A 16127-nucleotide genomic window follows, 5' to 3' on the forward strand; every position below is an offset into this window, starting at 1 on the left:
CAGAAAAATGACTGAAACGATTAATCGATTGTCAAAATAGTTGGTGATTAAATATCTTTGTATTTCAGAATATGAGTTACTAGTTATAAACATGGTTTAATGACATGATTTACATCTATAGAGCGGTCAGAATAAAGCCGTGTTGATGTGCATTGTAGTTTTACTGACACTTGACACAGTCAGATTAGATTAGCCACTCCTCCGTTAGCATACGGATGCTGGCAATGATAGCTAACAGTTAGCTTGTGTTTTCGCATTTTGAAAAAAGATGGCTGGGGACCTGCGAGGTTTTGCGCTGGAAAAAGCCGAGCTGCTCTCCATCCGTTTGAAGGAGCTCCTGTCTTCGGGACAAGGATATGTTCGGGCTCAGTTCGGGGTGGATTTGGGTCTGAAACCTGATGTGTACCCGACGTGGGTCGTCCTGTCCACGGCCGCGGCGGGTCTGCTGATGCTCTGTCTGTCCTGGGCCGCTGTCTGTGGCGGTGTGTTTGTCGGGAAAAAGCGGGGCTCCCCGGTCACTCAAGGCAACGGTGAGCCTGGCAAGGCCAGTTTTGCCAAAGCTGCCAAACCAGAAGAACAGAAAAAGAGGAACAAGAAGAAAACGACTGAAAAGGTAACGTTGCCGAGTGGTTGAATCACGGTGAATCAAAACAAGAGCGCTGTCGCTAAACAGTGTTAAATCAGTTAGCGTCAGTTAGCCGTTAGCTAATTAAACACAGGTATCCCCATTGTTATTCTCAATAAAGTTGAGTTAACCGTTAGGTAGCCAACTTCGCTTTCTCATACACCATGAATTAGCTAACGATAGCATCACAGCCCACTGTGTTTACAGAATATAAAGCTACCCAGGGACAGTCGTGTGACCCAGTTACTTTGACAAAAATAAACCAGTTAGCTAAAAATACACTGAATCACGGTATCTCGTTTAGATCATGCCAGCTAGCTTAATATGTGTAAAGCGTTAGCCACTTGATTAGCCTCCAGCTAATGATAATTCATGCTAGCTAACGTTAGGTAAAACGAAACCATAAGATAACCGAAGCATACCGCCTTCATGTCCCATTAATAAACTATCTATAAAGTAATTTAGCGTGTTTTTACACATTTGCTGCCGTTATTCAATCATTAACGTCAATATAGCAGAAACATGAGTTCGACTGGACTACATTAGCTCATCAATCCACAGCCATGTCTTTGTAGTCAGGTGTAATTAAGCATGTAAAATTACCAACCAAAATGGATCCGGTTTTTAGATTTAGATGTGTAGCTAAATTGATATTTTCTTTTAAAAATGTATGTTCATGCAGCAGTTTGTGAAGCCTACAAACTCACTACATTATAAGGATCCATCTTGAAATTAGTTGGTAGATTATTCTGTAAAAAAAAAACGATGGGTTCACAGATTTTAGGTAAGCATGTTTGACAATAAGCATGTTTATGTTATGTCTCTGTTTCTCCCCCAGAACACTCAATCCAATGGACAACCCGTGGCCGTTGCTCAGGAGGAAGTCAAAGTGACGGAAGTAGTTTCCAAACTTGCCCAGCAGATTAAAACCGAGAAGGTATGTTTCAGCGTCCACAGTTATAGGGACCCGAATGGGCAGGGCAGCCACAAGTTTTTCTTGAGTCTTTCTCAGTTACGTTGAAGACACTTTTGTTTTTGGTAAAATGAAACCACATTGTGACTCCTCGTACATTTTGCCAGTGAAGCATGGCCTCACAGGACTGCAGTGAGTGTAACCTTTTGTTACCTCATACTTTCTTTAAAATCACTTTGATGTCACTCTCCACAGGTGCATGAGGGACAGGCCCCATTGCAGGTGAAAAAGAACAAGAAAAAAAACAAGACAGATGTGAAACCAGTCCAGCATGTGTCTACAAATGATGGGAAGGAACCTGATGATGGTAAGACTAAACTGTTGTAGGGGAAATTTCACAACATCCACCCATTGCAACTGCTTATCCTCTTGAGGGTTGCGGGGGGCTGGAGCATATCCCAGCTGACGCTGGGCAAGAGGTACCAGCAGGCAGGTCGCCAGAATATCGCAGGGCTGACAGACAACCATTCACGCTCACATTCACACCTACAGCTAATTTAGAGTCACCAATTAACCTGCATGTCTTTGGACTGTGGGAGGAAGCCGGAGTACCTGGAGAAAACCCACCCTGACATGGGGAAAACATGCAAACTCTGCACAGTTCAATTTTAATTTAAAACTAAGTGTTTAGTTTTAGCCAGTACATGCCGCTCATGTCTTCAGTATATACAACTTACTTCACCTTCTGTGGATTTGTTAAGCCTCAGTCATTACTGTTAAAGTCTTCATGTTGTAGCCAGCCTCTTGATTAAATAAACAACCAAACTTTATCCACAGTCAACCATCAAAATACTTACTTATTATTACCTTGCACATGGCAAGTCACCTAACCATTTGGTGGTGTTGTTTTTTTTATTCCGTTTATGTCCACCAGGTGCATGGGAGACCAAAGTCAGTAACCGAGAGAAGAGACAGCAACGCAGGAAGGACAAGGGCCCCGAGGACTCTGGTGGCCCTGGAGGGGTGGAGACTCCCAAGAGCAACGTGGAGGCACCTGTGGCCACAGCACCTGTCAACACGAAGAAGAACAGAGGAAATCAGGGTATTTATGAGTGTGATGAACATGTAGTTAACATATGGTGTTGACAGGACTAAGCATATATATAGCACCTTGATGTAAACAAGAATTATCAGGTAATATTACAAGTTACTCAAGTGCATTTTTGTCTATATTGATACAGAGTCCCTGCATTCAAGAACTACTGGAAAGGGGGAGACAGCCACTGGAGCTGGTAAGGATACAGTTAAACCTTTGTTATTGTGACTGAGATAGGAAAACTATTAAATAGCTCCCTTTTCTTTATTTATTATTACATTATTACAACATTATGGAAAGGACCCTACAGAGAAATGAAATGTGTTTCCTCACCTTTTACTGACCAACTCTTGCTAGAGGAGAATTCTCAGAGAGGTGAACACATTGTCAAAATCAGTTAAATATTCAGCCATGACATTGAAAATCTTTCAGATAAGAGGAAGATATGCTTTCTGTACTCCAACACTACAAATTCTTCTCAGCACTCCCCTCTCCCTTTCTAACTAGTGTATCCACTATTGTTTTTCCTGCAACAAATCACCTCTCACAAGAATTCATAAGACTGCTCCTTAAGCATGACTTGGTGACAGTAACAAAAAGACCAGCAAAAGGTACAGAAAAACGTTTTATTGCTCTATAGGGATCTTTTCTGGAATATTATCAGTCTAACAGCAATCTTAGGCTGTCGGTAGCAAAAACAGGAACTTTAAAAGGACATAAATTGGCAGTGCACAATTGCCCCTAGGGATTACAGTGCAGCCTGTTACAATGCTGCAGCTGCTGAAAAATACAGACGTTTCTCTATAACTCTCAAATACAGAATCTGCTAGACTCAAGATTGTCACTTTTTGACAAAACTGCCAGTATGACTCCCTGTCTTCCCCCAAATGTTCCCCCACAGTGTCCTCCAGGTGGAGAGAGGAGCCATCCGTTAATGGTGGAGGTTGGACCCATATCAACTTGCCTGTGAAGATCCCACGTCAGATGGGTTCCATGGAGGGGACCAAGTGGAGTGCCATCTCCACGGCTACACATTACAGGCCCCCCTCTAAGCCTCAGTCTTGGGGACAGGAAACACAAGGTACCACCTCGACCTGAGTAGACCTTTTACACCACAAAAATAAATATCTGTAGTGCAGTATAACAAAGCACATTGGATTGAAATGAAACAAGAAAGGTGTTTGAGAGTAGTTATGGTGTAGGGTTTGTAGTCCTTTTTATTGCTCAGGGACTGAACAGTCCAAATTTTAACTACTTACATTAGCAGTATGATCAGATATTTCATCATACAGGACCATTTGTGTCCATAGAGCTATTTCAGGATTTTCAAGACTAGCTACAGTAACAATAAAGCACTGCCATTTTGACTGCTAACATATAAATAAAAGAAAATAATCACAATAAGAGGGGTTTTTTAATTTCGCTGAGCTCATAGTAATGTTTACTGTCAAAGTGAGCCACCTGCTGGGCAAAAGTGGTATTGCAAGAGAAAAATGAATTGGAGTGGCTGAGTTAGCTGGAGTTGAAATCATTGAAAGTCTAGATTTAAATCAACTGATGCTCAATATTGACATCCAAAATAATATCTACTTTCATAAGACATATATCGTTGAGGTTTTTTTTGTTTGTTTTTCTCCCAGAGAACTTGGATGTCAAGCACCGACATTGGGCACAATGAAAAAAATAATCTAATAATCTGTGATAAAACCTGATACAGGCCTTATGTTTACAGTAATTAAACCAGTTTTTAAGACTGTGGAAGGTGTATTTATACTGTAATTGAATGACTGCACACCAGTTCTAGGAAAAAAGGTAGTTCTTGATATCTCCATCGACTCTGAGTGTAGACATAAGTAGTTCAAATATATTATTCTTTAAATAGGCCATATAATCACAATGTGTCTCTGTGTGCTCTGGCCAGCAGCATGGAGTGGCATTGATGGCCGGATAAAGACTGACCTCAACCCCGTCACCTTCTCCATGCTGAGGCTGAACACCACAGGTTGGTATTGTGATTACCCATCAGCTTTATCACCCAGTCATAAACCAGACTCGACTTCTAGAATGCGTAATCGAAGAATTACAATTTTATCTCCCCCACACTGACTAATTTACTTCTTCTTTTTTTTTTTATCCCTCCCCCTCTCTCAATCACCCTTTGACTGTGTTTGTAGACCCAATATCAAATACAATGGAGCTTCAGTGGGCGAGGCGGCCTGATGTTGACGTTGATAACGAATGGTCTGGATTCAGTGAGTATTTCAGCAACCAGTTCCACACACAGAGCTCTCTAAACAAGAGCAGATCATGAAAAATAGGAGCAAAGCTGACAATGATTTTGTGATGATTCCCAAGTCTGTAAATCAAATACACGCACAGAAAAAAATATTCATACCTACCCCCTGTTTACACTTGGTTTTAAAATGTGTCTTGGGTGTTCAGATCACAAGTGGACAGCACTAAATACAAGTGTAAACGACCACCAAGACACATTGTAATCCGATCACTCAAGCCACTTGCCGAGGTGTTCTGAGACATGATGAGAGACTAATGTATTGTCTAAGTGCTGTCCTGCTGATGTGGATTATTTTAGATGGGATGGCACCAGTAGACCCTAGCTCTGACTGGAGTGCTCCTGAAGTGCCCTGGGAAAATTACGAGGAGCCCCCTGTGGTGGTGACACCAGCACCTCCAGTGAAGGAACAGCCTGTCCCCAACAAGGTATCACTGAAACTCTGTCAAATCGTCCACATGGCTGATTATGTGTCTCTAACTTATCCCTATGTAAGGCTTAAAAGTCCTTGAGATGGCTTTTACATTCTGGATTAGATTGCCTTGTTTTTTGGCACAGAATTAAGGAAGCAGCACAAAAGCTATGTTAAACAGTCCACTTCCATTCATGTAGTGTCTGTTCCACAGAGTACCTATTGATTTCCTTCTGCCATGGACCCAGTGATCCTGATCTCTAAATAACCTATATGTCTGTTTCTATGACGGCAGGTATTAGAGGATGAGAAGGACACTGACGACCCCTCCGATGGAGCAGCCAAATCCAAAAAGAAGAGGAAAAAGAAGAAGAAAACAAAAGAGGAGGCTGCAGCTGAGGCTCAGGTAAGAAACAAAACCATCAAGCTGTCAGATTAATATTGTCCACAAAAGTATAAAACTGTTTTAATGTATTTATGCTATTTATTTGTACATGTCAACATCAAATAAAGATGCGTTTTTCCTGTTTTGTAACGTCGTTTAATTTCTTTGATTGTAGATGGTGAGCACAGTGCCACTGGTCAATACAACACCTAAACCCCAAGAGCCTCCTGTGCCGGCCACCAAAAAGCAGAATCCCAGCATATCAACCTCTCAGAGTAGGTTTCCACAGCTCAGACTCTTTTATATTCACTCACAGTGAGGAAACAGATTTATTTCTTATCCTTCCTTTTTATCTCGCAGAGAAGTCTGAGCACACTGCGGAGCCTCCGAAGCACTCCCAGAAGAAAAAGGCCCAAAGGGAAACATGAAGTCACATCACAGGTTCACACAAAGCATATGCAAATGATTGTAAAACGTGTCACATGCAATAATTACCAGGTACAGAGTTTCTTTCTGAGATACACAAAAAGTTTATGAGTTACCGAAACAAAAAGAAAGCTAGCGGTGGATATCACCTGCTTGGCTAAATATAGAGATGAAATGTGGTCCTGTGGACTGCAGTCTTAACTAATTTGCACTATTTGCTACACTGCAACCAGAGCGGAGTTTCAGGGGAGGTGGACTCGCAGTGGAGGTACATGTTCATGTGATTATTTTTCATGGCATCAAAAGTTGTTTTTCCCCCCCCCCTCCAGGTGTTTATAATTGTTAACCCAAAAATATAAAATGGGTGTTTATTTTTTGTTATATGAAAATTTACATGAGAAGCATACATTTTTGTTCCTCAGAATACTGCACTTTGTTTTGTTTGCCATGCTTCCGCCTCTATATCAATAATGAAATGTGTGGGAGCAAGCTGCAGGGCTGGATTCCAATCAGGATACAGTAGTTAAACACTCACATAACCACGTCTTCATTCGTCCTGGCCATGATGTCATACCCTCATAGTGCAACTACAATGTAAGAAATTGGAGACAAAAATACACTCAAGTTTATCTGAAGCTAATTTGAGGCACAGTACAAAATTCTCTCCTTGTGTTTTCTTGCTTAGGTGTGAGGGATACATCCTGGCAGTCACATAGAGGTTTGTTGCCATGACAAAACTCTGATAATAAACCTACACGTGACTGCCAGGACCAAGGTTTGATCTGGCTGTTCTCAGACTGCTGAAGCCTTGTATTAGTTATGGCTGAACGTTAGGTGGCACTTGTGCACAGTAAGGCCCTGATCAGACAAAGCACGTTTTAGCAGCCAGGGGCGGCTTTTTGTGGTGGTTTTCAGTGAGGGTGAAGTGTTTTGCTCACCGCTTTTGTGTTGCTTAGCGCCTCACAATTTTAGGCTCTATGCACCTCGTGTTTTCGCAGGAGTGCCCTGAATGCCTTGAGTTGAAATAATTTCAATACAGAGTGGAAAAAGCGCCAAACGTCACTGGTGTTTTCGCCCCACTGCCCAATCAGATGAATAGAGAGGCAGGTCCTCTGAGGTGGCGATGACACGATGTCAACCTAATGTGAGCTCACTTTCAGCATCGCCTTAGGCAAGCTGCAAAACATATCTGAACGAACTCTCCTCTACTACTTTTACCAACCGTAATTAGGCCCGACGAAGGTGTGACTGCACAGCCAGTACGCACAGGAGAAGTGATCACAGCAACCGACTGTGACTCTTTAAACAAAGTTACATGTGAGTGCTGTTAGGACAGGTTTGCCTATCCTTTAATTTAAAGTAAAATCTTAAAAAATCGATCCTTTGTGTTTAAACACTTATTGCCTGTAGCCTGTGTAGTTTATACAAGCTCCTTAATAAAGATTGGCAGCTGTTATCAGGTTGTTTCACAGCAGGCCATAGAAACTTTCCACAACCACTCCTGTAACGTATCCCGCCTCTTCACCATCCACACGTGTGGTAGCATGTTCCAAACTGTTGTTGTTTTGCCAAAATATGGTTACATGCACTACTAACCTGAGCTTCAGAGCTGTGCGGAGAGGCATAGCAAGACACTCACTATGTTTACATGCACATAATATTCTGGGTTTTGCCCTTATTTCGAAAAAGACAATATTCCTACGAAGGTGTTTACATGGCTAATAGAAACGAAACTTTCACTAATAGCCACTTTTTCTGGTTTTCCACCGGTAACGGACTTGCTTGACGCTGCAAACACAGCCTTCCTCTTTGAATCCTTTAACCACCTTCTTGAAACATTAAGCGTTTGCACATATCAAAAAAAACTATTGATATCCAAGTCTTTCATAGAGTTTAAAAGTAGGTGTGTTTTTCTTTCTGACCAGAAATGTGGGCTTTTCTCTTGAGCATGTATCTCTACACCACAGCCTTACTAACTGTTGGTTTGTGTACAACGCATCCATTACAGTGCACAGAGTTGACCTTCAACAGACAAGGGGCTGTGTAAAATCCCTGATTGAGACGCATATTCAGAATGCGATGTATACATCTTTGAAGAATGCTCCTGAAACCTGAATAATACCAGCATATCCCACGTGTCTTAGGCCCTAGTCTCTATATACAGACTCTACATTCAGTGAATGTAGAGTCTGTAGGCAAACCCCAGAGATCTTGCCTCCGGAAGAAGAGCGGAAGAGCCCTGGTTTCCAGTTGTAGGCTGTTTGTAGTCCGCGTGATATTGACCAATCACATTTGAGCCAGCTGCAGCTGTTGCCAGGTTTAACGGTCCGTGCGGTCCAATCACATTTGAGCCAGCTGCAGCTGTTGCCAGGTTTAACGGTCCGTGCGGTGAACTAACGAGATGGAACATAATTGGCGTCACTGCAAACTCTGAATCCATCGCAACTGTTCAGCATATTTACTTATATGTAAACGGAAGTCGGAAACTGAAATTCGCCTCCTCCGCCCAAATCAAACCGGAATGCCAAAAAAACGGGGGTCTGCCCCCAGAGGCTGTATCGCCGTCTGCTGGAAGTCAGACGCCGAATACAGCCGATGGGTTCCAAGAATGCTTAGGCCCCAATCACACGGGATTTTTTTAATTGAATGCCACTAATGAATGCCAGGCAACCACGCCATCATCTCCTTATCATAACCTTTTTGTGTCATCAATCTACCGTGAATTTATTGTTATTTATTTCACAGTAATTAGTAGGTTGTTACTAAAATGTTCAAGCAGAGGGTACTTGCTGTAGCTCTGGTTGAGGGTGAGGGGCTGTCAGCAAATAGTTTGTTCGGCACAGGGAAACAGACATCTGTGTGGGTACATGAGGCCCTAAAAAAGAGATTGGGTCATGGAGAGTACCACTACTTGGTCCAGGAGCTTCGCCTCGATGATGGCCGTTTCCAGGCGTATTTAGGATGACTCGGGGGCAGTCTGACAACCAGCAACCGCTACCATCAGTTTCTCCTCCATCGTATACCAACTGTAAACTCGATGCTGTGAATCATCCCATCCCGTCACAACACAGAAACAGCAAGCGAAAAGCTTCATTCTCATTTAAAACAATTACAAAAAGGTGCCTCCAGCTGCTCAGTCACTTTCTGTGTGATCAAGGCTGTAATTGGAAAATGCTTTATTCTGAAAAAAGTTTTAATTCAGGATGTATTCAAACAGAATATGCTGTTTGTGTGACCCCTGTCACATTCAGAATATTGTCGTTTTGGAAATAAAGTCAAAAGTTTGTGTGCATGTAAACACACCCAGTGATGTAGTGTATTTAGCCAGAGTTTGTTGAAACTGTAATGACATCTGGAACGGTACTGATTCATCAGTTATGGATCAGATCAGATCCTTTCTTCAAAGATGATGCTAAATTTGAAATTTGGACGTTGTAAACTGATTCTGGATTCACACTGAGGACTGTAGAGAACTCATGTAGAAAGCACAGTAACTGATATCAACCACCAGGAGGCACTGTAATGTGAAGTAAAGGAGTTGTGGGATTATCCCAGAAAGCAGTAGCACTATTAAGTATTGTCCATCTACTTTTATCATTCTGAGTGTGTGTGTCGTTAACTGATTAGACTGTGCGTTTATTTCCTAGAGACTTAATGGTCCCTTCTGCACTCATATCCTTTTTTTTTTTTTTTTTTTAAATTCTTCTAGTTTTTGTACTAGAAAAAGCCATGCCATATGTACAGATTGTAAGGGCTTTTTCCAGTTCTGTGATTGCACTGTGCAAAAGGCTGTATTGAGTTCCTTTTGATGTCGACGAATTGTTTTTTACTACCTTTTTGCAGAATGTGAAATGTGTTGGTTTTTATTTTTGTTTTGTTTTGTCGAACCTGACGTCCAGGTTTTATGATGAGGATTTTTTTTCCTTTGACATAAATTGAGAATTAAGACATACAGAGGTATAACATGGATCAGCTTTAAGTCCACATCAAAGTTGGTTTTAAACAATACACACACACACACACACACACACATACATATAAAAGGAATTGAATTCCACTGCCTTAACCTGTAGTTGGAGAGAAAGTGCATTGGCATCCTTTTTTATAGTTTCCGACCTCTTGCAAGTTTTGAGGTCAGAACTTAATTTCATCTTGCATGACTCTGATAATAGTACTTGTGTACATGAAATGAAATGAATGATCTCTCGCTTTAACTGTTAGTACTTTGTTCAGGAGTACCACTCAGTGTATATACTGTAATAGCTTTTTTAATGAGACAAATTGCAGCTTTTCTGTGGGCATCCAGTTTAGCGGACATTAACAGGACTCTGCTGATGGTAGTCAAAGAGCCTGTGTGCATCAAGGTGTTGATCAGCTGGTGGTGATGCATAGATTTTAGTAGATCTGATAGAACAAATCGATACCATGTCGCTGTGTTTTCAGACGCCCTTCTTTTTTGTTTAATTTCTACTGATGATTAAAATGGATCCAATCTATGTATTTATATACTTGTCTCTAGGACATGGTTATGTGAATGATTTTGTTTATTGAGGAGATACAAATGATATTTCTATGTTTGTTTGGTAAAAATAAATGAGAATTGCTTGATATCACATTGTCATAGAAATGCATTTTTTCCCGTAAAGCTTACTAAAACTATTGTTTGCAGTATTATAATTTAGTTAGTTAGTTATATAAGGCTTGATACTTAAAGATTAACGCTGCTATTTTTTTTAACCTGTACCCTTTTCCCCATGTTTTGTGCCAAAGTGACTTGTGGGGAAAAAAAATTGAAACTGTCCTTTACTGAGAGAGAGATCTGCAGCCAACAGACTCCAAACAGGCTACAAAGAGAAATACAGCATTGGGTACCTTACACTTGTTCCAGTCTGTTTAATGTGACCAAGTCTCACTAAAGGAGAAGTCGTGACGTGTGACATTGAGATGACATTGAAAATGTTTTAGAGAAAGTAAGAAGCGCTTTCTGTACTCAAACTATTACTGGCACTCCTCGTTCTAACTCTTAATCACATTTCCACCATTGTCTTCCTGCAAGAAGTCACCAAACAGACAAGTGCTTTATTTCTCTGTAGGGTCCTTTCCACAATGTTGTCAGACACTTCTAATAACAATCTGAGCCTGCCAGTGGTTAAAAAAGAGCACTTTTTTTGGTAGTAGGTGGTGATGTAGCCTGTGTCACATCGTCCAGCCGCAGCTCCCTCTCATTACTCATCCAATTTCAAATATTGTTAACCCAGTTTCAATCAGGAGAGACTTGTTTTTTTATAGTAAAAAGAATATTAACACATGCAAATATAAATGAAAAAATATGAAAAGACTTTGGCGATTAGACCCCATAGAGATGGTATGAATCCATTGTCGAAAAGGAAACCCCACTCTAGAGGAATGAGCCCTTGTTGAGCTTGTCCTGGACTGTGGATACGATGGCTGGAGGTGAACAGGGTGGAGGAGGGCGTGAAGTTTCTGCTTAAAATGACTGAGAGAGATTGTGGCAAAGTTTGATTGGATAACTAGAAGAGTGATCACCTATGGTCAGCTGATTAGAGGAAGCAGTGGGAGTGGGATGGAGAGAGTTGTGAATGGATGAGCACAAAAAAGTCTTCCTGAGTGAACTTACCTGTGGATCCTTAAAAAAAGTCCTAGAAGGCACTGGATTCATTAATCTAAAAATGAGGCCTTAATTGGTATTAAAATGCATCACATCAATATTTTAAAGTCTTTACATTGTTTGGGAGAGGAAATAGATTTTAATGATTTTTTTTTTCTTACAGGGTATTGTAAAATCTCAAAATAATTGTTAATATCTATCTTAAAAAAATGAATTAAGTGAATTCTTTTTGCTTTAACAACAAGCAGCTTGGGGGGATAGGGGAACCAACAACACTCATATTTTGTTTGTGCTCAGAGCAGAGGATCCACCGTCTACTAGTTAGCTGTCACTGTTCCCCGGGTGACACAGGGGAGTGAATTTAAAACAAAAATTGGGAATTATCAAAGATTACGCAGCGTGGCTGAAACTGGTACAAGGCAATGCAACAGGTTCAGTGTATTTTACACACAAAAAAAGTTCAAACAGCACAATGGGAACCCCACATGCAGTGAGAAAAGATAAAAATGCCAAGAAAATCTACCAACAAACGCCAGGTATTTCCCAGTTTGTTTATTGGTCTCAAATTTATTTTCCGAGTGTTATTAGAAAATGACTTTAAGAGTCTTACATCTAACTTGCCTCAAGCTGTAGAAACCCTGCATAAAAAGTCTATAATAGGAGTGCTTGATGATAAACTGTTTACATTTATGATGTTGACTCTAACAGCCAGAGCTCTTCAGGCAAGTTATATATAATGAAATCAGTTGTCCTGATGACGCACAGATGGTTTAACCATATTTAATTATGTTATCATGCCATGAATTAAAGGCATTTTTTGCAGCTGAATTCCACAAAACAATACCGACAGTTAATGGTGCTTTCTTCCTGTTCACTGGCATCTTGTTTTCATGTTAACTGTCAAACTAATCCCAAATCTGTGGTTAATACAGTAAGGCTTCACTATATGTCACGGTGCAAATCTGTGTCAGCATCCAGTGGTGGCCCTGGTTGCAGTGACCCTCCTGAGGCCAGACCGCTGCTGCAGTCAATGTGGTGAGGCAGTCGCACGGCACGCTCAGAGAGCCTGACCTCCTTCGTCTCATCAGACTCTCCATCCCTCATCTCTCGGTTCATTTGGGATTTACTAGTTTTTAATCTCGTACAATCTCTGGCTCACTGTCCATTCAACTTCACTTCAGATATGTTGTTTTGTTTTTTTCAATTCTTTCCTGCCAGAGGATTGTTGTACTTATTTTCCTTGTTTGTCTGTGTGTATGAAAGGCAGATATATTAATAGTGAAGGTCACTCTCTAATGGATGGTACTGTAGTCGCTCAAAGCCCTGCTATGAAAATCACTCGCTAATGCTGTTTTAAAAAGAGATCCATCCAAAGTCCGTGTGTCTGAAACCCACAGGCTTCACAGAGTGCAATGCTGAAACAAGTCAGCTAAGTGTGGTGGCATTATGCGGTCAAACTATCAAATGAGTTCACCCAAACACTGACTTTGGGATTGTACTGCTCCACAGCACGTCTGAGAAATAAGAATTATAAGGGTTTGTATTTCTTGTCGTTACGTCAGAGCTCTCTCTGCCCATACTTCTGTTACACTCTTCAAACACTTTCTGTAAATGTTATGGAAAATCATTGAGGCTGGAAAAATGGACCATCAGTTCGAGATGTCCTCTTCAGATTGCGTTCCAGCGCTTTAATAGGTGGCAGTCTGGTCAGTATTAAGTCATGGCAGGAGAGGAAAATCCCCTAATGTGACGATGATGCGGTCCACCCACCAGAGCTTAGAGCTGTGGTCACTGGCCCATCTGTCAGGCTTGATCCAGGATGTTTGTACAGACAGAGAGGCGAACTGACATGAAGTGAAAGACTTGTGTCTTTTTCTAACGGTGCAATGAAACACATCAGTCTTTAGTCTTTTTATTTCAACCCTATCACCAGAATAAATGTTGGAGTTTTCCGTTTCTGCAAACCACAGATATGTTACGTAAGTTTCATATGTGGCGGATATGTTAAAACTTCATGTTTGTTTACTTTTTAATTTGTTACTTTAGAAATGTTGGTTTGATACCTATGAAACATATAAATGTAACATGTCTGTGGTTTGCAGACACATGGGCAACTGGGATGTTTTGAAACTTCACAAAGACAAAATGCTCTTGCGGTGACATGGTCTCATCAGGCCTCAGTGTGAATCACCTGATGTCAGAAATAAATCTACCCACATTAACTTGACATTAACCTGGCACACTGCCTTATTTTAAGAGGATGTCACTTGCTTCATGAAAAGTGTAACAGCTGCATTGGAGCACAGCCAGATTAACCTGCTTCAGGGGCCCTTGAGCAAAAATGAGCTGCCAGGCCTCTATTAACCCTCCGTTCCCTCTCCTCTGTGCACTGTGTACACTATCCCTGTGCTGTCTTCAATTATTAATTCAGGAATATGAATCATGTGGGCCCAATATCAGCATAAATAGTGAGGTCCTAAAACTAGATTTTGATATAGGACCTATCATCAAGACACGGTCTTGAGATCAAGTGAAAGCAGAGCCCACTTGAAGACCCTCATTATGTTAGGTGATAGTGTGCATCGGTTGGGCATATTGAACCTATTCGCCAGAATTGGTGGTATTGAGTAGAGGTTATGTTGAAACTTTCCATCTTAACTTTATGTTGTGACAACGCTGTGGTTAACTGTGGTGAGGTTATAAAACCACCTGGTTATAGTTAGGACAGTCTTGGAACCCATCAGCTGTTGATCTGACAAGGATAAAGCCTCAGGGGGAGATATCCAAGCCAAGACTTCCTCTTCGGTGCACGGGTCACGGTCACTACCTGGAGCTCGCATGTACAGAGCCTGGGTTTGTTGAAGGTGGCAGCGCTGTTTGGGCTGAGAAAGCCTGTGAGTTTATCTTCTCTATCTCCTTTAACTTTAGCTTATATGGGAGTTATGCTATGTAGCGTGTGAAATAGGGTATGGTGAATGTGCTAGGAATGGTAGTATCGGCACTGTCTCTACCTGGAGCTCGCATAAACGGAGCCTGGGTTTGTTGAAGGTGGCAGTGCTGTTTGGGCTGAGAAAGCCATGTGTAAGTAAGGTAAAGGAGGTTGTTGGGTCGGTGCAGGGAGCAGTGAGAGCTGGCATTAGGGGAGTATCTCTGGGACGCCAGAGATCACTGTCTAGCCTCCTGGAGGTGTCGTGGGACCAACTAGACAAAACACTGGTGAAAGGAGTTTCCCACCTGATGACCCCAAAGACATGTTAGTTATCACTGCTCACTGCTCTGTGTAGTTAAGCCTTGCCATAACAGCTTATCATAGGGCTTAGGAGGTTATTCACTGAGTGCTGATCCTTTCTCTAGAGCACAAACTTCTCGTGTTTATTTGAACAAAAGCTAATAAAAAGTGACATCATCATCAGACGATAGCCGATGGGTGCCAAGGTTGCATTTTGACCAGTGTGTTCTGCCTCTTCACATGGACTGTTTACCTGCTGTTGAAGAGTGATTGGTTAGTACTACTTTGACTACAAATGGACTACAAACGGAAGCCAACACTTCCAATTCCAAAATCTTGCCCTATCCCCAACAGATTTTGCAAACAAATGCAGGTGTCTGTTCATAGAGATTACAGTGAGTAAAACATCATGTTTGGTGGCTACAAACATGGCTGAAAATGTCCCTAAACATTTGTTGGTTTCAAACTTTGGTCTGATAAGTGTGTATTTGCAACAAAAAAAAACTGTTTATAAGTTTGAACATTAAATATCTCATCTTTGTACTGTATTCAACTGAATATAGGTCAAAAAAAGGTTTGCAAATCATTGCATTCTGTATTTAGTCACGTTTTACACAACGTCCCAACTGTTTTGGAATTGGGGTTGTACTTGCTTCAAGACAGTTTTGCTTATGGCTTTTTAAAAATCAAGATATATCCATTACACAGAAACCAGAATGTGATCTTACCTGCTCAGATTTCTTGATAAAAAGGTTTTAGGGGCCCCATAAGTTAAAAAGTATCCAACATTTTCTTCCGTTTCTCCATATGTTTTATTTCTAAATGTTAACTGACGTTTTCTTTACCTCAAAATATGACAGAAGTCACTCTGCACCTCACTGTAGCTTTAACAAGCCATTGCACAGATGAGCACACAAACACCATGAAACTACAATTTGGGGGCTACTTTATAAAACAGTGCAGCAGGCCAAGTCATTTAGTTTCTACTAATAAGATCCTGTCACTCAAAGAAAGACACAAATAAAGGTGTCTGACAGAAAGCACCATGTCAGAGCTGAAATATGTTTGTTCACATCCATCCCTCGGATCTTGGTCAAAATCCTCCTGTGGTCACGTGAC

General features: G+C 41.2%; 1 protein-coding gene across 2 annotated transcripts; it reads left to right on the plus strand.

Annotated features, from left to right (window-relative positions):
• The first annotated feature begins 187 nt into the window (after positions 1 to 187).
• mtdha (metadherin a) lies at positions 188 to 10763 on the plus strand. Of its 2 annotated transcripts, none has more exons than XM_050034369.1 (13): positions 188 to 613; positions 1464 to 1562; positions 1794 to 1905; positions 2473 to 2640; positions 2780 to 2830; positions 3536 to 3715; positions 4556 to 4636; positions 4809 to 4886; positions 5228 to 5355; positions 5635 to 5745; positions 5900 to 5999; positions 6085 to 8467; positions 8522 to 10763. In XM_050034369.1, the coding sequence occupies exons 1-12, from the start codon at positions 269 to 271 to the stop codon at positions 6150 to 6152; spliced, it is 1521 nt and encodes a 506-aa protein (XP_049890326.1). In that variant the 5' UTR covers positions 188 to 268; the 3' UTR covers positions 6153 to 8467; positions 8522 to 10763. The 2 variants fall into 2 exon arrangements, with proteins under 2 accessions (XP_049890326.1, XP_049890327.1); XM_050034370.1 differs by having other exon boundaries at positions 189 to 613; positions 4559 to 4636.
• The last annotated feature ends 5364 nt before the right edge of the window (positions 10764 to 16127 follow it).

Source organism: Epinephelus moara, chromosome 22 (genome assembly GCF_006386435.1).
Source record: "Epinephelus moara isolate mb chromosome 22, YSFRI_EMoa_1.0, whole genome shotgun sequence".
In the NCBI taxonomy this organism is placed as follows: domain Eukaryota; kingdom Metazoa; phylum Chordata; class Actinopteri; order Perciformes; family Serranidae; genus Epinephelus; species Epinephelus moara.

Bases quoted from the DNA above. Each gene is read 5' to 3' on its own strand.
- mtdha (XM_050034369.1), top strand. From the start codon at position 269: ATGGCTGGGGACCTGCGAGGTTTTGCGCTGGAAAAAGCCGAGCTGCTC. The intron at 614-1,463 runs GTAACGTTGCCG...TTTCTCCCCCAG, and splicing joins AGAAGAAAACGACTGAAAAG to AACACTCAATCCAATGGACA. The intron at 4,887-5,227 runs GTGAGTATTTCA...GGATTATTTTAG, and splicing joins TAACGAATGGTCTGGATTCA to ATGGGATGGCACCAGTAGAC.